The sequence below is a fragment of the Phasianus colchicus genome, chromosome 18 (assembly GCF_987193195.1).
Source record: "Phasianus colchicus chromosome 18, bPhaCol1.hap1.1, whole genome shotgun sequence".
Classification (NCBI taxonomy): Eukaryota; Metazoa; Chordata; class Aves; order Galliformes; family Phasianidae; genus Phasianus; species Phasianus colchicus.
This window is the reverse complement of record NC_143453.1, coordinates 6,655,841-6,675,756: the sequence shown is the minus strand read 5'-3', so window position 1 is coordinate 6,675,756 and position 19,916 is coordinate 6,655,841. Positions and strand designations below refer to the sequence as shown.

General features: G+C 44.3%; 1 protein-coding gene across 5 annotated transcripts; it reads left to right on the top strand.

The window, feature by feature from the left end:
* Positions 1–14: 14 nt before the first annotated feature.
* Positions 15–19,899, top strand: UBE3B (ubiquitin protein ligase E3B). 5 transcript variants are annotated; one of them, XM_031592440.2, is made up of 28 exons: positions 15–147; positions 679–882; positions 1,044–1,243; positions 1,329–1,449; positions 1,994–2,053; positions 2,387–2,491; positions 2,590–2,686; positions 3,011–3,096; positions 3,789–3,871; positions 4,805–4,910; positions 5,504–5,624; positions 6,291–6,468; positions 6,909–7,078; positions 7,785–7,952; positions 8,620–8,791; positions 9,544–9,662; positions 10,229–10,343; positions 10,764–10,863; positions 11,186–11,305; positions 11,650–11,826; positions 11,915–12,025; positions 12,136–12,273; positions 12,679–12,744; positions 14,396–14,454; positions 15,796–15,978; positions 16,393–16,504; positions 16,876–16,968; positions 17,411–19,899. In XM_031592440.2, the coding sequence occupies exons 3-28, from the start codon at positions 1,083–1,085 to the stop codon at positions 17,600–17,602; spliced, it is 3,213 nt and encodes a 1,070-aa protein (XP_031448300.2). In that variant the 5' UTR covers positions 15–147; positions 679–882; positions 1,044–1,082; the 3' UTR covers positions 17,603–19,899. The 5 variants fall into 5 exon arrangements, with proteins under 5 accessions (XP_031448300.2, XP_031448299.2, XP_031448301.2 ...); XM_031592439.2 differs by lacking the exon at positions 15–147 and adding an exon at positions 217–420; XM_031592441.2 differs by lacking the exons at positions 15–147; positions 679–882 and adding an exon at positions 217–420.
* The last annotated feature ends 17 nt before the right edge of the window (positions 19,900–19,916 follow it).

Here is a 19,916-nt window from a genome sequence, read left to right as displayed (position 1 = left end):
TAAAGCGTTCCGATGCGCCCTCTCAGCTCTGTCAGGCGGGGCCGGGCCGCGAGAGGAGGGGAGGCCGGAGAGCGGCGAGGCCCCAGCGGGCGGAGCGGCGGGGAACGGAGCGGGTTGGGCTCGCTGAACCGCGGCACAACCGGAGCGGTGCGTGGGAAGGAGGGAGCGAGCGAGCGGGCGGGCGGAACAGTAAAGGAGCGGTGCAGGTTGCCGGCCGGAGCCGCAGCACGGACGGGGCTGCCGGGCTCGGCCTAACGGGCTGCCCGGGGCCCCGCTCGGCAGCGGCGGGCTCCGAGTCTCCGGATGTCGCTCCGGGCTGTGTGAGGCCGTTCCCTGCTTTAGGCTGGCCCCGGGCTCCGGGTGCCGCTGTCCGCGGGGCCGCATCGCCTCCGCCGCGTTCTTGGGGGTGTGCGGGGAGAGGTGAGTGGGGCAAATCGCCCAACAGCCGCCCTCAGCGCGGGGCGGAGCGGCTGGGCGGGCTCGTGCCTGCGGGCAGTGGGTGCCTCGCGCTTGGCTCGCCTCAGATGAGCTCAGGTTCGGGTGTTGGCAGAGGTGGCGGTGGTGGCTCTGTGCGTTTTGTCTGGTTCGGCAGCAAGAAATTGCCTTCCGAGGTTTCTTCATCCTTTTTATAATGGTCTGTAGGTCTGTTATTAGTTACGTTAATTTTCTTGCTTACAGAGAATGCATCGGGCTGGAAAGGAGAGCTGGAGCAAGAGGAGCACATCATAATGACTACAGAGCACTGATTGTTGTTCACTCGTTTACTTTGCTTTTAAAATCTGCATGCCTGCATTGGGGTGCAGACTTCACTCAGATGATGTCTGATGTATATATTCTATCCATGTAGATATCTGTGTTTTCCTATTGCAGACTCATTGCCAGGTAACTTGGCCTTTGCAAAGGCTGCATTTTGCCTCATTGGTTCTGTGCTGTTGAATACCCTCCCTCCCCCATTTAAAAGTCAGATGCGTGCAGGCCTAACAACTGAATCGCCTTTGTGTGTTTTCTTCTTTGCTCTTCCTTCCTCGTGTGCTCGCTGCAAGGATCGTTCCATTACATTCACCTCTTGGTCAGTCATAAAGATGTTCAGTGCCAGCCAGTCCTCCAAAGCCCAGTTCCTGGACAAAGCACGGCAGGCCCGCGAGGAGCGGCGTGAGCTGAAGGAGAGGGAGCGTGCTGCTGTGCAGATCCAGGCACTGGTCAGGAGGTTCCTCTGCCGATGTCACCTGCAGAAGGAGATCAGGTGTGTGGGGTTCTTGCCCTCTGTGCCTTGCTGTGATCTGGAGAGGTGGGTTTGTAACTACTGCTCATATTTCTCTCTTTCCTAGGAGAGAAGTGGAGGACTTCTTTCAGACAGCTGAATCTGGGGCAAGTAAAAGAAGTGCTCTTTCTGTCTTCAGAATTGCTAGGAAGCTGCTGTTTGTATTTAATCATAAGGAGGACAAAGAGGTAAGGTTTCTACTCTGATATTCTTCTTCCAGTGACACTATCTGAACATATTCAACATGTTAATATATTATCTAGTGATCGTGTAGGTACCTGCAATATATTTTGGCTTCAGAAATGTGATCTCTGCTCTTCTTGGAGAAGTCTGCCCATAGGACTGAAACAGAAGAACCCTTGAATTTTTCAGTAGTAGTTCCGTTCTCAGGGCACAGGTTGACAGATGTTTTTCCTGCTGACCATGCCAGCATCAGTAATTGAGCAGTGCCTTGAAATTTTGTTTGCCCTATCAGTTCTACAGGCATGTACACTGTGGCAAATCAACAGAGATCTGTCCTGGCACAGACACATCTTCTGCAGTGCTCTGGCATGATGTGTAGATGAGCTTTCAGGGAATGAGGCATCAGCACTGTCAATGGGGAATGCGTGTATAACATTTGTTTTGATATGCAGATACCCTGCTCCCTCTGCTGAGCTGTTCCTAGTGCTTTTCCAGAATAGCCCTTACTGTGGTTAGAGCTAATATTACCTCTTTTCTTTTGTTTTGCAGAGATTTGAAAAGCTGTGCCGTTGTATTCTTAATAGCATGGATGTTGAGAATGAACCAAAGGTCAGCAGGATTTTGGGTGGGAGGAGAGGGGAGCTGTGTGTAGAGATTTAGGTTGGTGTTATTTAAATTATTTAGCTTTCAAAAGCTCCTGAGATTACCATGGTGAATGTTTGGACAGGTTCCTCCGAATTCCTCTAATGTTTTTACAGTGCCTTTCTGTGGTGGCTGGAATGCTTTGACCAAGTGTTTTCTAAGAGAAATAACTTGGCTCCACTGCTGGGCTCAGTGGGGCCCTGAGGAGGTCATTTGTTACAAAGCTTCCTGGTAATGTATCTTGCCTATCAGTAGCACAAATACTGATCACTGCTCCCATTTGTGTCCTGCCTTCCTCAGGTGTGGTATGTGTCACTGGCACTCTCCAAGGATCTCACACTCTTATGGATCAAACAGATCAAAGATATTTTGTGGTTTTGCTGTGAATTTCTCAAGCAGCTTAAGGTAATTAATATTATTTTGTTTTGTTTGCTTGCATCTAACAGATCTGTAGGTTAGCACAGAGCTAATAAAGTTTATTATATTGGTGTTTGTTATTGCAGCCTGACATCTTGCAAGACTCTAGACTGGTCAATTTGCACCTCACAATGCTTGTCACTTTCACAGACACTTCTACCTGGAAAATCCTTCGGGGAAAAGGTTGGTGCATCCAGTTCAGTAAAGGCACAGATCTAGGTGTCTCTCATATCAGAAGTATTCAGAGGATATAGGAATACATACTTTGTGTTTTTGCAGGGAATACCTAGATAAGGTAAATAAGTATAGTGAGGAAATATGACTCTTATAGCTTAAGTGTTTTACCAAGATTTGATGTAAAATACTGCTAAAATGGTTGCCTTTCATATCGGGGAAAGCAATTGGTGCAAGAAGAGTTTAAGCTGATAAATCACTTTGTAGCTTGTAAGAGAATAAGCAGTGCAGCTGTGATATTGTTTTAATAATGTCACTGTTTTAACCTGGAAGGTGAAACCCTGCGGCCTGCTATGAACCACATCTGTGCTAACATCATGGGACATCTAAATCAGAAGGGATTTTATTCTGTGCTGCAGGTCAGTTTCAGGCTGATACAACTATGTCTGCTATTTATTCCAAACAAGCCCCAGTTTTGTTTTGTTCTGCAGTCCTTGTTCTGAAGAAGCTTTTATGATCTCTGTGTGATGGTGTGTAAGGGAGAGATGCTGATTTCTGTGTGGTCGTATTTTTCTTCAGAGCAGTAAGGACTAAATACATAAGGAGATGCACAAAAAGGAGATGTCCTTTTTGTCTCCACTACTGAATCTAAATGCTACTAAATCATAATGAGATGTAGAGGAAGCTCATTCATAAAGAGCAAGGGCTCTTGACTGTTCTTTGCAAACTTTGCTGCTGGCTTGCTGTATTAATTGGGTTTGTTTACTGTCTACTGGGGAAAGGAACTGATGTCATTATAATTAATCTTTTAAAATGAGAATGATATTACTAAGGAGCTATGAGCCTTGCCTGTTAATTCTAAAAAGCCTGGGAACCCTCTGAATACAGTTTTGGAGTTCTGAGTGGAGATCTGGAGAAGCAAGAACAGAAGACAGAGTTTGTCTATATGCCATCATTAACCAAAAGCTCTTTTAGTTCTGCCCAACAATTAGTAGTAACCGGTTTCTACACTTTTGTGCCTTCTTTCTCTGCTTTGAAACTAAATAGTCTTTCAAGAGCAGTTAGAATCTTTTTCTGAATTCTGCAGGTTTTAATGTTTGTTTTATTTCAGATTTTGCTAACCAATGGCTTGGCAAGATCCAGACCATCCTTGTCCAAAGGCTCTTTAACTGCCATCTTCTCTCTTGCATTGCGGTAAGGCAGCCAGAACTGCTTGGGGTGCCAAAATTCTCTTTGGAAGTCTTCTCTCTCCCTGTCTCTTTATGCCTTTGAGGGTATTGTCCTGATGAAAGAGCAGCTTTAGGCAAATAGTTCATATTACTGTCATCATTTTTCAGGTTGAAGTGCTATTAAGTCAGCAGTAAATGTTAGTGTAAGCCTAGACTTGAGTGCGGTTCCAGATCAGAGTATGGGATGTGTAAACCTTTCTCTGTTGAACTGTCAGAAGGGAATGGAACTCTCTAGATAAGTGTAGTTGTGACTCTTCACAATGAACTGCTGGTGCCTGTGTACCTGTTCCTCAGGTTTGTAGTAGCAAAGTTTGCCCCTTTGAAACAATAACCAAATGCAGGTTTTTCTGGTCGTTCAGGCAGAAAAGCATGCTGTAACTCTGACCTTGTCCCTGAAGACTTCATGTCTTTTCACTTTAGCAGTCTGCAGCCTGTAACAGGCATTCTTTAAGACTTCAGTGATTCATCTGTCCCTATTCCCTTCTATAGCTGTCACTGCTGGGGTTATGAATTTGTGATGTTCAGTGGAGAAGCAGTGGATGCTCTTAGATACTTTATTTAACTTCTGCCTAAGGAAAACACTACTTAATTACTGTCATCATGGCAGTAGGGAAATGGGAAACTTGAGAGGTATACTGCATAACATTTATAACTCTCTGGGTGGTGTGGATGTGCTGTGCAAAAAATGCGTCATACTGTGGATTGTTTGACTTACATTCTATTGTGTCGTGATCAATTTTGTGAACTTGCTGTGGTAACAGAAATAAGTGAGTTTTCTTTATCCAGTTGTTTCTTGATGAGAGTAGAATCAGCAACCAGCCCTGAATTTCTCAGATAGAAAGACTGCTTCTTACTTTGCTAGATTGAGTTTCTTGCACTGAAGTATTTTTCTCCGTAGCCCTGTTGTTGCTGCACAGTTTTCAGACAATCTGCTGAGGTCCTTTCTGATCCATGTCATGTCTGTTCCTGCTATAATGACTCATCTTGCTACTCTAACACCTGAGGTGAGTGAGATAATAGTACCAAATATGCACTGAATGTCACACAGCAGCACTTGTCATTCTGCTTTATCAGCTTTTAAAACAGAATACTGGCATTTCTCTCCCTATTTCATCTCTGTTCTGGAAGTGCTTGATCCTTCCACTCTCCAGATGCTTGGTGTTTCTAAATATCACAGAAGTCAATAACACCAGTGAGGTGTTGGACTGAACTGCCCTCAAACAAATAAAACACAAGACCTACTACACACTTTATATGTTCTTAATCTTCCATTTCTGTAATTGTGGATGGAGACTAAATAGAAATCAGTCTGTTGCATGGCAGAGGTTCTGTGATATAACACAGTCTGTGATATAAGCTTGGTGCAAGCAAATTTTGTGTGAGATGGGCATTCTGTGCTCTTGCAGATAGACAACTGAATATCTGCCTTCAACTGGCATGTGTCCTATTCAACTGCAAGGCTTTTCATTTCTTACTCTCCAACAGTTTTAACTTGCTGATCTAGAAAGAAAAACTAATCCAGATTATTGGTGGCAGATAAGGTGTGGCTCTGTATGGTTATTGTCAGCCTCACTCAGAGTTAAATTTTATATTTCAGCGTCTGGCAGTGATAGAATCTCATGATCTTTTCCGCAAATTCATCATATTTTTGAGTCGTGAAGCGCAGTGTCGAGATGTCTGCGTGTGCCTGGAAGGAAGTCACACTCTTTGCTTGTTGGGTAAGCACTTGTAAGACTTTATTTTGTGCTTCGAAGAGAGTCTTGAGCCAAATCTTCATTCCCCACAGATCAGAGCTGCCTCAAGCTCACTGTTTTTATCCTTACTTAGGTAGTTTCTAAATGAAAATTGAAAATTATTTTAGAATATTGCAAGTATGATTTAACATTAAGGATATTAGGAGGCCCTTACAAATGGAGGAAGGGTCAGAGACCTGATCTTGTTTGCATGTCATCTTGTATATGTATGAAATATTGTGAAGTATTATCTCTACTTTCTTTTCACTTGGATTCCGAGAAAGTCCCATGGTGTAGCAGATTTGAATCTAATTTCCCTAAATAGATATGCTACTGAAATATTTAAGCACACGTTTCAGGAACAGTTGGAACTCAAGAATCCCCATAGCTGTAGCTTATACTATTTTGTAGAAGGTTTTGGTAGGATACAGATGAGAAGGCTGCAGGAAGATGCTGAAGTGACATCTTGTCTTCGTGGCTGACATGATGGAAGTGGCTTCCTGCAGGGTAGTCTGTAGTAGTCATTTCTCACAGTAGTCCTCTTATGGTCTTGCAAATAGACGAGTGTTCATTTTGTCTCTTTTGTCTGTAACCTCTGTCCTGCAGTATCTGTTCCTCTTCTAAGCCTTGCTTTACTGGTTGTTCTGCCAGGTAATCTTGTGTACTTGGGCTCCTTGAATGATAAAGTGCTTGAGGACGAGACAGCTCATTTTGTGGGTGTGCTCATTCACATGCTCTCCTACTGCCAGAAATATGTTTCACAAAAGAAATCCAATCTGACCCACTGGCATCCTGTTCTGGGCTGGTTTTCACAGACTGTGGATTACGGGTAAGAGAGGAGGACCTTATGGTGGCAGATGATTAAGTTTCTCCATGTATTTTGTTATTATTACAGTATGTGTTTTTTTTTTTTAAGCTGCAAGTGTTTTGAGCTTTGAGATAAGCAATGTAATCCTACTCAAAATAATTTATTAGACATTTCAGGATGTATCTACACAACTTAAACTGCTCCATTCATATACAAACTATTATATGAGGAAGTTCAATTAGTATTGTTAGACTGGTAACAATGGCTTTGCTGGCACACTTGATTTAAGACTTAAGTATCTTTTCTCTCAAATATTTTGTTCTTTTCTTTTTTCCTCCCAGTGAGGACCAACTGCAGTGTGGGTACATCTTCCATTTTGACTGCAAGCTAAATGTATCAGAATATCAATGGTGTTTTATTCCAGCCTGCCTTCTAACATGTCTCTCTGACTTTTCTTTTAGATTGAATGAGTCCATGCCTCTGCTGACAAAGCAACTGCAGCATCTCTGGGGAGTCCATATGATCCGCATCCTCTTCAGTGATGTGCTCAGCAAGAAATTGCTAGAGAATCAGGAAATAGCTCAGCTGCCAACACAGCCAGTTTCCCCTCAGAACAGCCTCCCTATGAAGAGTCAGTTCTGCAGGGTTGCTTTTGTGTCTACATTTGTGTGTGTGCATGTGTTTGTTTCTGTCTCCCAGTCTCACAGGAGTTGGACTTTTCCACTTAGCTAAAAGCTTTGAGTAATTACTTGCAGCAGCTGCTGCTGCTTAGGTGGGGATATGATCTCTGTTATTTGTAATTCCTGCTCACAGTGCCTCTGTGACCTGGGGCAAGTCTCTTACTTTGATGCTGTGAAAATATGTGCTTATTTTAGCAGTTTTTTTCATTGTTTTGCAAGTAGCTAAAGTGCTTACTGCATTGCTTAGTGCTTCCCAAGGCAAGATGGGGGAGGCCAGCTTCCCAGGTGAAAAGCAAGGTGAAGCTGGCTTGGGGGCTTGTGTTGCATGGTGGTTCTGCAGAAGAGTATTGAGAATAAGACAGCTGTAATCTAGCAATTTTCCAGCTGCTAGCTATAGCACTAGATTCTGTGGCTCATTAGTTACTGCAGATTTGGTAAGGTTTCAGACTCAAGGGTAATGCCCCCACTGAAACATTCTTCTGCATTACTAGCAGCTGTAGAGCATTCTGTAAGAAAAATCCCCCAAAACCTACTGACCACTGGTGACTCAGTTTGCTAAAACCCTCCATCACAGGGTTGCAAAACTGCTAAGGATAAGAAATGATTTGGAATAACACCTATGTCCTGAGCCATTGTTTCATGTTCTTCCATCACCAGATCTTTTCAAGAGAGCTTTTCAGAAGTCTGCATCCGTGCGCAACATTCTGAAGCCTGTTGGGGGCAAGCGAGTGGACTCTGCTGAAGTGCAGAAGGTGTGCAGTATCTGTGTCCTGTACCAAACTACTCTCACAACACTAACGCAGATACGCCTGCAGATACTCACAGGTCAGGGCACATCTGTGCTTTTCAAATCACGTAAAAAGTGGAGGAAAAAATAGCATTTTCTTATTAAATTCTGTTGACTTGTTGTCAGTAATAAAGCTACCAACAGTTTATTGACTGGTTGGATGGAAGGCTTTGTTCCATCCTGAATCATACATCTGATCAATAACGTTCATCACTTCTTTATCAAGCATTAGCTCTCCAGAATATGAATTGAAGCACGTTTTCCTGTAATGAAACTTTGCTTGCTCCATATCAAACTTTAGACTAAGTCAGTCTTAAGCCTCACAGTATCAATCTTCATGGTGGAAACACTGGATGTTTTCATACATTTTTTCAAGAACAAATTACCTGATCTCCAGATGGATGAAGGGAAAGGCAAATGCTCTTCTGGTTTAGTGCCTATGGCAGAGGAGTGAGTCCAGAGCCAGAAAGGGTTGCAGATATGCGAGCAGTTATACCTTGTTAAAAAGGTCTTTCTGCTTTCCTGGTGTCTCCTAATGCAGATGGGCTTTGGAGCCCGGTGTGATGCCTGTGTTCCCTTCAAGTAAAGGATTACTTTGCAAAAGGATCTCTCAGCACCAAGCTCTGTTTTTTTCTCTTTGAGCCTGCATGAATAAGCAGACAGGAAAAGCTTTACTGAATGCACTTTATATTTTTTCATTGCTAGGCCTCACTTACTTGGATGATCTGTTGCCCAAATTATGGGCTTTTATCTGTGAGCTGGGACCACAGGGCGGGTTAAAGCTCTTCTTGGAATGCCTGAATAATGACACAGAAGAATCCAAGAGGCTGCTGGCCATGTTGATGCTCTTCTGTGACTGCTCCCGCCACCTTATCACGTAGGTAGCAAGCAAAGGGTGCTCTCTATATCTGTAATGTAAAACTCTTGTGTTCCTTAGGTTTCAAGAGGAATAATTAAGGTCTTGCTGTCTTTGCATAAAGATAACAAGGTAGCGTAAAGCAGCAGGCTTCTTGTATGTAATCCTGAGAATTCATTTACATTCAGAAGGACTTCCCCCCCATCAGCCTTTTGCTGCTTCAGGAGCATACAGCTGGCTGAAGGGACAGCAAAAGAGTATGAAAAAAACAAGGTGGGGGGAGAAATGTTCCTCCTACAGCTTATGGGCAGCAATTGCATCAATCCAATGCTTATATCTTAGTGTAGATATCTTTGAAGGATGGTGTTATAGTACTGCTGCAAGAAAGCTTGGCAGCTTATGTGCTTCTGTTTGTAGCTCTGTTGCTGTCTTGCTCATTGGCTTGTGCAGCGCAAAGAGTGGGGAAAAAGGGTGGGAAACTGTCAGTAGAGACAGTTCTGATGATGAAAAAGCTCTTTTGGGACTAGCCCACAGTTCCTTTTAACTGTGAAATACTGCCTGTGCTTGTATCTCAGACCTTTCCTGCTGTCTAATGTTACAGTCAGATGTCAATCAAAATCAATAAACGAGGATTAGTTGTTTGTGCCTTCAGATTCTCATGGGTGTCAGTCATCACAGAAATAAGCTGCAGCTAAAGGATGATGTGCCTTTATGAAAATTTCAAAAGGGAATTAAATCAACACTTGTACATTTGCATTTGTTTTCTCTGATAGGATTCTTGATGACATAGAAGTCTATGAAGAGCAGATTTCATTCAAACTGGAAGAGCTTGTTACCATCTCATCTTTTCTGAATTCTTTTGTGTTTAAGATGATCTGGGATGGAATTGTGGGTAAGTGCTTTTAGTAGTTTGATGATGCTAGTAGAACAATATGCAGCATTAATTTTGGAATTGGAAGCTTCTGCTAATTACTCTGCACAGAAGCATGACGTTATGTGGCTCAAGAACACATCCCAGTGTTTTGGTGTCCAGATACTACTGTTATGTTTGGCACCAAATACAATGCACTCACCTATTATAAAAGAGAATTTGTTTACCAGGCATGATGGGCATATTGGCTTTTGTCATCTTGCTAGAGTTTCTGAAAATATGTAGTGTCAATCTGTATGTGGATATAATTTGAGCGCAGCTTAGTTCTGACAATTAGATGGGGTAGTCTGTTTCTGTTCTGATGGTTTGGTTGGAGCTTGCTGAGATGGCCTTGATGTGGCTAAGAGCTCTTACTTTGATCAAAGAAATCTTTTGGGAGGCACAAAAAATCTTACTTTCCTCTGAATGCAGCGGACTTTAGAAGAAATACTCTCCTGTTAGTGTGGGGGAGATGATCAACATGTTGCTCTTGGACACTCCTGTTACTTAGGGCGTCTGGACATTGCTGCTTTCTTCCTTTTGTTCAGAGAATGCCAGGGGGGAGACGCTGGAGCTCTTTCATTCTGTCCATGGCTGGCTCATGGTCTTGTATGAAAGGGACTGCCGCAGGCGTTTTGCTCCTGAGGACCACTGGTTACGGAAGTAAGTGTCCCAGCTCACAGCAAGGGTCATGTGCAGCTGTGTGCTTGCCCCAGGGTGTCAGCTTCCCTTTGGGAGTTTGGTTTGGGATCCTTTCTTTTACATTGGGTGCATCTCGTATTGCACCTGAGACTGAGTCAAAAATACTTCCTGTATTGACTGCATTTAAGAATACCTTTTCTCCGTGGCTTAAATACTCTGCAGAGGTGCTTCTCTTAGTGATTAGCTGCCACTTGTGGAAGTTGGTGCTTTGAAAACTGAGTACCTACCAGCCTGCATACCTCTGGCCTTCCTAGATGTGTATGCCTGAGTACTTCAGTCACATTTGAAATCATTACAGGTTTCCTCTTTGTTCTACCCCCAGCTGTTTACCACACCTGGGCGCTTCCCTGGGATCTCTAAGTCTGTTCCTTTTCTTGCAAGGGACCTCAAACCCAGCGTGCTCTTCCAGGAGCTGGACAAGGACAAGAAACGAGCTCAGCTGCTCCTGCAGTACATCCCCCATGTCATTCCCCACAAGAATGTGAGTGGGATGGGGGAAAGAGGGGAGGCTGAGAAGATGGTGGCCTTGGACAGGAGGGATGCGTATCCTGGGCATTTTGTGAAGTGGAGCTTGTGACTGAAATATTAATTAAACTAAGGTCTTTATCTGCCTCAATGGGGAATGAGGAGGCATATCTTCCTGTTTGTAGTGAGTTAGTGACAGTAGCATCACTGGGTCTACTTGGGAATGGACAATCAAGAGCCAGATCCTACCATATGTTAGGAACATCTGAAAGCCCTGCTGCACTGGAGGGTGAGTAGGATCCCTGTGGATGAAGGCTTATCTTTATTTTCTTTCTAAGAGGGTGCTGCTTTTCCGAAACATGGTTACAAAGGAGAAGGAGAAGCTTGGGCTGGTTGAAACCAGCTCTGCATCACCTCATGTCACACACATCACTATCCGCCGCTCACGAATGTTGGAGGTGAGTGATATGCCTTGCAGAAGTCAACTAACAAAGCAGTAATTTGGCCTGACAGAAGGGGGTGTGAAAATCTTTATCTTCTGTGGACCCTGTGGGACTCCCCATGCAATTCTGCCTGCTTTTTTAATGAGCTGATAACACAGAAACATGCTGGACTTTAGTTCAGTTCAGACTAAGGCTTAGAGTTTTGACTAGGAAAAATGCCAGTCTTTTTGGACACCAAAACCCAATGATACACATGGAGTTTTTTTGTGGTGTATCTCTATCTCCTGTGTCTGCATGTCTGTGTGAGTGTTTCATGTGTCTTCCCACACGTTTGTCCTGGGACTTTCTGGTCTGTTTAGGATGGATATGAACAGCTACGGCAGCTTTCCCAGAACGCCATGAAGGGAGTGATCAGAGTGAAATTTGTGAATGATCTGGGTGTCGATGAGGCTGGTATTGATCAAGATGGTGTCTTCAAAGAGTTTCTGGAGGAGATAATAAAGAAAGTGTTTGACCCTGCACTCAACTTGTTCAAGGTACAGTGTGGGGCTGCAGATGCTGACTGTGATGATCTTCTGCAGACAGAAGCAGGCTGGCTCACTGTGCTGTTATCTCTGTGTGCAGACAACCAGTGGTGATGAGAGGCTGTATCCATCCCCAACATCCTATATTCATGAGAACTACCTGCAGCTCTTTGAGTTTGTGGGGAAGATGCTTGGGAAGGCTGTATATGAGGTGAGCCAAAGGTGCTGTGCTAGGATATTTTTATTGTTAGCACAGTGCTGAACCAAAGACATCACACATAGTAAGCATGCAGTGTGACCTCATGTATTTATTGTCTGCAGGGAATAGTTGTGGATGTACCATTTGCTTCCTTCTTCTTGAGTCAGCTCCTTGGACACCACCACAGTGTCTTCTACAGCTCTGTAGATGAACTTCCCTCCTTGGACTCTGAGTTCTATAAAAATCTCACCTCAATTAAGGTTTGAGCATTACTATTTCTGCTGTTCAACTCCGTTATCACTGGCTGCTGCTAGACTTGCAAATGCCTTTAGGATATTTGAAAAGCATCCCAAAAGTAATAGAGCAGTGGAGATGCATGCTGGTTCTGAAGCAATATAACATGCAGCTGTCCTGTGTTTTTACCGAGGCAAGCAGAGATAAAAAGGAGTCTGAAGGTGTAAACTAGGAATTACTGATTTCCATTTCCAGAAGTATAGCCTCAGCTCTTGTACAGTCTCTCCATAACTTTGAGTAATTCATGTATGCATTATGCTTGTGTGCCTGGTGCCTTCTGGGGGTCACTTAATGAGAGAGTGATACAGAAATGAAGAACTGCTGTTCCTGCTGCTTAACACTAACTCCTTTGCCTTTTTCTGTTCCTGTAGCGTTATGATGGTGATATCAGTGACTTGGGCTTAACACTGTCCTACGATGAAGATGTGATGGGTCAGGTAGGCTTTTATTCAATGACTTTTGGACCTTATCTCAGCTCCTGTGCTAGCTGTTGATTAGCAGACTTCTGGGTACTGATATTCTGAGTTCAGGGTCCTGGCTCAGGCAGTCCCTCTTCGTTAGATCCTAGTTGCTCCCTGTGGGACCATCTCCCTCACTTCTGGTTGCTGTTACTAGGAAGAGCTTCTGAGGCATTGAAAGCAATCCTGAGAACTGATCACTGCCCACTGCTGTTGAAAAGCTTCTGATGATGGAATTGGCAGATTGTGAATATGAGCAGTTAGTAACAGAACTAGGTTTGACTCCTGAGCAGAAGTATCTTATCTTTTCTCAGTGTCCATAGGGCAGAGAGACTCACCTGCAGACTGTGTAGTCAGCAGAAGGCATCTATTCTCTCTAATGAACTTTCTGCCCAAACTTGTGCTTCACTGAGTGCATTTCACTCTGTGATTCTGGTTATGTAATATGGATGCTTTATTTGGCCTCATCTAACCAAGGGTTTTGAGGAGATTGACTGATAAATGGCCTTGTTTGACTGCAAGCAGGACTTTAGCTCTGCTCTTCCTTTCACAAAAAAAAATGGCTGTGCTCAAAGGTTGGCTTCAATTCAGAGCTTGTCTGAACTTAGTTGTAGGATTCTGTGGCTTCATTCAATATTTATCTGTGTGCAGAGAATAGCTTTTTTATTGAAAAAGTTTGCCCTCTGGCCCTTAATTTTTTCTAGTGTGAAGATTTTTACTTTTTTATTTGAAAGGCATTTTGTGTTTTTCCTATACAACTGATTTTCTTCTCTCAAAAAGAATCTGTGTGAGTAGGGAGGAAACCTGTTCATATGTAGCAGTTTCTGTGATGGAAACTGATAGTCTGATAGTAAGGCACTTGGCCTTGAAAAAAGAAGTCTGTAGACCTCTTTGTGAAGATTTGATGATACGTGGTTGCACTTGTGCACTGGATTCTGTAAAGTTCTGCTCAGGCAGTGGTGCTGTAGTGATGCTGTGGGTTCATAGCTGGAAGACATGGGTAGATAAGAATAAGATGCCTTTGCTGTCTGCGAATTCTACAGCAAGACCACTATTAGAGCTAAGTTAGCTCAGAGACCAGGAAGTCATGGAGGGCTAATCAGAGGCATTTGAGCACCAGGCAGGATGGAGATCCTTCCTAGCCATCTCACTTTCCAAGTGTGCTCTGCTTCATGTTGTGAGTGCACATCTGGAAGGACAGTGAACTCCAGGGAGCTCTGTCACAGGTAAGATCTCTGGAGCAGTAGCTTTGGGTTGGGCTGTTAGACCAAGCTTTGTGAAGGCTCTGAAACTGTTCAGTCTCTGGATTGTTGGATTGTGAAGCCCCCCAGGGCTCTTGGAATTGATTTGCATGTGGTTCAGCAGTGATGGAGCAGAGGAGATAAGGGCTTCCTCAAAGATGTACTGGCGCTGCTGGTGGGAGAGTTGGAGAGTTCCCTACTGTTCAATTGCTATGTTAACAGTTAAGTGAAACTGGTTTGAGGCAGAAGTGGGATTATTACTTAAATTTTAAATCCCACTGTTTTATTGTAAAAATAAATGTTTTATGGGGAGGCAACAGCTTAGCGTGACATTTCTTTCCATTGTGGTTCCAGGCAGTAATTAGCAATACAATCATTTCTTCCCTCAGCTTGTTTGCCATGAACTTGTTCCTGGAGGGAAGACCATTCCCGTTACCAATGAAAATAAGTAAGTACAGCAATTAGATTTTTAAGGTCACCACTGCAAAATACTTTATTCTAGTTCCTTGGGCTTGCATCTGGAATGAATTGAGATAGATTAGAGTAGAAGGAGCCCATAAATATCTTAATAGAATTTACTGGTTACAGTTCATCGGCAGAAATTGTATTAAATTCGATTTGCAAAATAGAAATTGACAATTTACTTCTTGCAACAGTGTTTCTGAGGTCAAAGGCACACAGTCTGTGAGATTCTGCAGGATTTAATGATGGTGATAGATGCAGACAGATGGATTCAAAGCAATTCAGGCACACAGTCGTGAACATAGAGGGCACAGATGCTCAAAGACACCTTGGAGCAGACAGATCTTCTCAAAATGATAACATGTGGCAGTTGTATAAAGCACTGTTCTTCAGAAGAGACAGTGGTGAATTCAAATGTAGTCGACAGTCGTACTTTAGACACAGGAAATCAGAGGAGACACTGAGCCCTGTAGCTATTTTCACAGATAACCGGCTTTTAGATAGTTATCATAAATGTCAACTCCAGAGCCTGAAAACTAAACCCACCTTTCTGTTCCCTTCATATTTTTTTTCTTAGCTATACCCTTCAGTGATCATAAATGCAAGATAAAATACCTATTATGCAGATGTGTGTTAGAACTGGTAATCTGGGGTTTGTTCTCTTTAATGGTAAATGAAAGCTGGATCCCACCTAAAGATTCATCTTTGTTAGTGTGCTTTGCAATCTGATTTGCCCACTCCTTTTCCCTCTTGAGCTCTTACTGAGGAGTTCGCATTTGAAAGGATCTTTCTGTGGCTTGTCAGAAGTCAGCTCAGGGAGGAAGTTGAAAGTCCTGTATGTTGCTGTGCTCTCTTACAGCAGAAACTTTGAAGCTTTTGTGCAGATGAACGTGCAAATTGGTAGCTGGGAGGGAGCACAAGTATTATAAAATGGAAGCAATCCAGGAAAAAGTTCTTTCTCTCACTGACAGTGAGGTTACCTGGCTGAAAACACAGACAACACGAATGTGGTGGTGACTGCCTTGGAGCTGATGAGCAGCAAGGTCTCATTTTTTGGCTGGTAGTAAGCAGAGGAAGTCTGATGGTGCCTCCTTTTAATAAACAGTGCACCTCTTCTTCTGTACTACTGGGGTGAAGGTAAAAAATCTCCTCAGTATTCTTAGTGTGTTAATTCCAGTGCAGTGAGGGCTCTGCAAAGCATGATCTGTTCGTCTTAAGGTCTTGGAAAGAACGGCCTATATTTTCATCATAGCAAAGTATTTCATAGTGTGAGGTGGATCTCTTGGTGCTCTGGCTCTTTGGCTGCCACCTTCCCTCTCGCACACAGGATCAGCTACATCCATCTCATGGCTCACTTCCGGATGCACACACAGATCAAGAGTCAGACAGCAGCGCTCATCAGCGGATTCAGGTCGATCATTAAGCCTGAGTGGATCCGTATGTTCTCTGCACCAGAGCTGCAGCGACTGATCTCTGGTGACAATGCTGAGATTGACCTCGAGGACTTAAAGTAAGTGACCAACCGAGTCTGCTGGTCTTTTCATTCAGCAAATCAAGCTGTGTTACTGTGTGGTCATTTGGAGGTTTGCAGGAGACTGACCCTTTCCCAGCTATCTGTTTGCCCTAATGGCAATTAGAATGAATAGTAAGTTCCTTAAAGCTAATCTGGATAAAGTATTAATGAGTGCAAAGGGTCCTTTCCTCCACTGGCATGCAGTGGTTCCCAAGAGCAGAATTCCTGTCCTTTCCTTTCCTCTGATCAAGCACCCAGTAAGCATTTGTGGGGCTCTGTGCTGACAGTTTGCTATAGTAGTAAACCCTGACTCATGGTAGCAGTACTGATCCTTCCAGCATTTGTGTGCTGGCAGCTGTGATCCTGCTGCTGCAGTGGGTTGCAAACCTGTCACAACCTTTTTCTCCCCAGAAAACACACAGTGTACTATGGAGGCTTCCATGGGAGTCATCGGGTCATTATCTGGTTGTGGGACATCCTAGCCAATGACTTCAGCCCTGAGGAGAGAGCCATGTTTCTGAAGGTAAATGCAGTCTCTTCAGCCCAACGTGGAATTCAGGGTAATTGAGTCAGTGTTGTTCTCCTGTTACCTGTTTTCTGCCCTAATAGAAGGAATATCAAAATGCTGAGTGCCTTAATCTACACCCTGCTCCTCTGGTGGGGGTGCCTTGGAAGCAGAGTTCTATAAATGCTCTTTTGTTAACATGAATAGTGCTGCATGGATGGCAGTTTTCAAAGGCTAGAAGAGCTGAGCACAAAGCTCATCAGTATTGTATGGTAGGGTGCTCAGATGCCAGTCTAAGCAGCTGTTTGCTGTGACTGCATTAGCCACGTGTCTGTTACAGCCAGGCTGCTCTCACTGCTGCTGTCTTTCACTGTCCATCACTTTTTCAGTTTGTTACCAGCTGCTCTAGGCCTCCACTTCTCGGCTTTGCCTACCTCAAGCCTCCATTTTCCATCCGTTGTGTGGAAGTCTCTGATGACCAGGTAGGCAGCCTGCTGGCTCATGTCTCATGCATTCCTTGCCATGCTTCTGGCATTCCTCTTTCCCTGCCCAGCCTCCTCATCTCTATCCAACCAGGAAACTAAACTATAAAGATGTGTATTCTACAAGTGAAGGTGAAAACAGGCTTCCACTAACAGAATGCATATAGCTGTACCTCCCTCCTTCCCAACACAGCAGCAGCTGGGTTCTTCATGCTTATCTGCAGAGTTGTGCTTTCTCCTCACACATGACATCCTCATGCTTCTGATCCTGTTCCACGGTGCCCCCTGCATGTGTAATGGCACTTGGAATTAAAAGCAGCTCATTGTTAGCAGCTGTGGGGGACAGGGTTTTAGGATCTGATTCTCCCTATTCCCAGCTCTGTTAGCACCCCTTTGCCTTTTATATATGCAAAATGAGCTCAGCATTTCTGCCCTGTTCCAGGACACTGGTGACACACTGGGCAGTGTGCTACGGGGCTTCTTCACCATCCGCAAGAAAGAGCCAGGTGGGCGTCTCCCAACCTCCTCCACGTGTTTCAACCTCCTCAAGCTTCCCAACTACAGCAAGAAGAGCATTCTGCGGGAGAAGCTGCGCTATGCCATCAGCATGAACACTGGCTTTGAGTTATCCTAGTTGCCGTGGCCCTGGACTCCACAACAGGGGCTCTCAGGGCTGCTGACTGCTGCTGGAGGTGGAGGCCTTCACACACAGAGCACATCAGCTCTGTAGGAGCTGATTGCTCACTCGAGGGCTGGAGAGATGCAGCTGATCATGGAGGTTTACAGGGAAGAGCTTCTGGGCTTGACAGGGCTGGCTCTTTTTGGGCACTCCTCCAGGATGAAGGAGGCGATGGGCCTGATCCAATACTCTTCACTTGACACCCACGTAAATCATCTTTAAAAGCAAACCCCGGGGGAGCATAAAAGGAACATTAAAAGTGCCAGTCAGATTAGTGACCGTCATACCCTCAGCAGGCAGCTGCCTCTGCAGGAATATTTCTTTTTCCTTTCCCAGGAGGTGGTCTGGTTTCTTACTGGGTGGAAGCCGATCAGTGAAAAGCTGCACAAAGGGAGAAATGGGACCGAGCCCACAAGTAGACAAGCACAAAGCTGCAGTGCTGGACGTGCCACAAACAGGCACTCATTACTCAGGTCAGGTAACGCGTGAGGGCTTTCTGATGCCCTTACTCCATGTAAGGCCCTTGCATTTGTCTCAGAGAATGAACCACTAGCCCAGACTCGAGAAGCAGCAGGTTAAATGCAAGCAGATGGACCCTGCCATTCTCAGGAAGGCTTTGGAGCACTGTAGGTTAAGAGCTCAAGCAGCAGGCATGGGGGTCAGCATGCTGAGCCAGCTGTGCCTCTGCCAAGCTCTTGCTAGAGCTGTGATTTGGACAAAAGGGGTTGTTGGAATTTGTTTGGGAGCAGAAAAGGTTTAATTTTATTTAGCTGGAAACTGGCACATGGCTTGGGCAGCCCTTGCTCCCCAGCAGAGCTGCAGTGGGATGGGTGCCCCCTGTGCTTTCTGGAAGGGGAATGTGTCAGGCTGCCCAGAGCCCTCTGAAAACCTCTGCTGGCAAAGCTTCATTACTTGGATGGAAGTTTCACTTTGCAATCTCTTTTGTTAGGGAGATGCGCTGTTGTGAACCCAGACTTGGCCTCTGTGTAACAGCCACATTTGCTTTGTTGCCAAAGTCTTTGTTTTAGTTGCTTTGCCTCTTTCTGGCCTTATTTTTACAAGCTGATGCTTGCCTGTAACAGGCAGCTTTTTCAGGTGTTTTTTTTTTTGTGGTGAAAGAAAGGGTGTGAGTGGGGGTGTGCATGTGTGTGTTGGGAAGGCGTGGAGCCTTCCTGGAGTTTCTACTGATATTCAGAGCCTCATCTGTCATGTCTCTGCAGCTTCACCTTCCTTTCCCCAGGTGTGCTCAGCAAAAACAGAGGTTCCTGGGCTCTCTCGAAGGCCCTCTTAGCCACCCTAACCACTGTGTGCTGCACATCAGACCAGAAAATACATGGCAGCATTCAACCCAGAGTACAGAAATGCCCTTTGCTTTATCTTTCTCTGTTCTATATGGCATTAACTGATTTTCAGAGAAAATGGAGGTGCCTGGAAATGCATCTGGAAAGCAGTGTAGAGTCCTTTTTCTTAATCATCTCAGTAATAGAAAGCAGGAGTGATTGGAAATGTTAGAAAGGACACAAATGTCTGCATTCCGAGAATTCAAGATGCTGGACTAAGTCCAAAGCAGATAAAGATGATGGTAAAAATTGTTTGGGGGTTGTTTTTATGTTGTTTTTTTTTCTTTCTTTTTTTTTTTTTTTACTTAAAGAGCATTTCAGCGTTAGGCTGTTAACTGTGTAGCTGAGAGGCTTAGGCTCTGAGTTGTACCATCCCTAGCTTAAAGTATAACACCAGATCCCTTTTTCTAGGAGTCTCAATGAGCACAGTGATTGTTGTGTGAAAGGCTTTGAACACAATGAAGTAAAATCTTTGCTCCTCTTTTTTCCCTTCGTTCCTCAGGAGTACAATTCCTAGAAAAGATCTTAATGTGGTCTTAGCCAGGTCCCTCCCAACCTGGAAATATTGCACTACCAGACAGTACATCCAATTTTGTAGCTAGCAGATAAAACGTGATTGTGTAGTAAGCACCCTGGTGACCGTGTGTGCAACAATAATATTTCTTTTGAGTAGCTGACTCCTGTACAACTGAGAGTCTTTAATACGATTTCAGCCGAGCAGAAGGCTGAGAACCATTCCCTGCCTGCACTGCTGTATTCTGCGCGGGTGTCCTTTGTAGGACAGGGATGGCTTTGCCACGGGAGATTAATGACTATTTTTTCTATAGAAGACTTGCTGCTGCAGAGACCTTGGTGCATCTCTTGTATAAGCAATGCAGGAAAGAGGAAAAAATAAACCTGGTATGATGATTGGATGGTTCTTCTTCCTT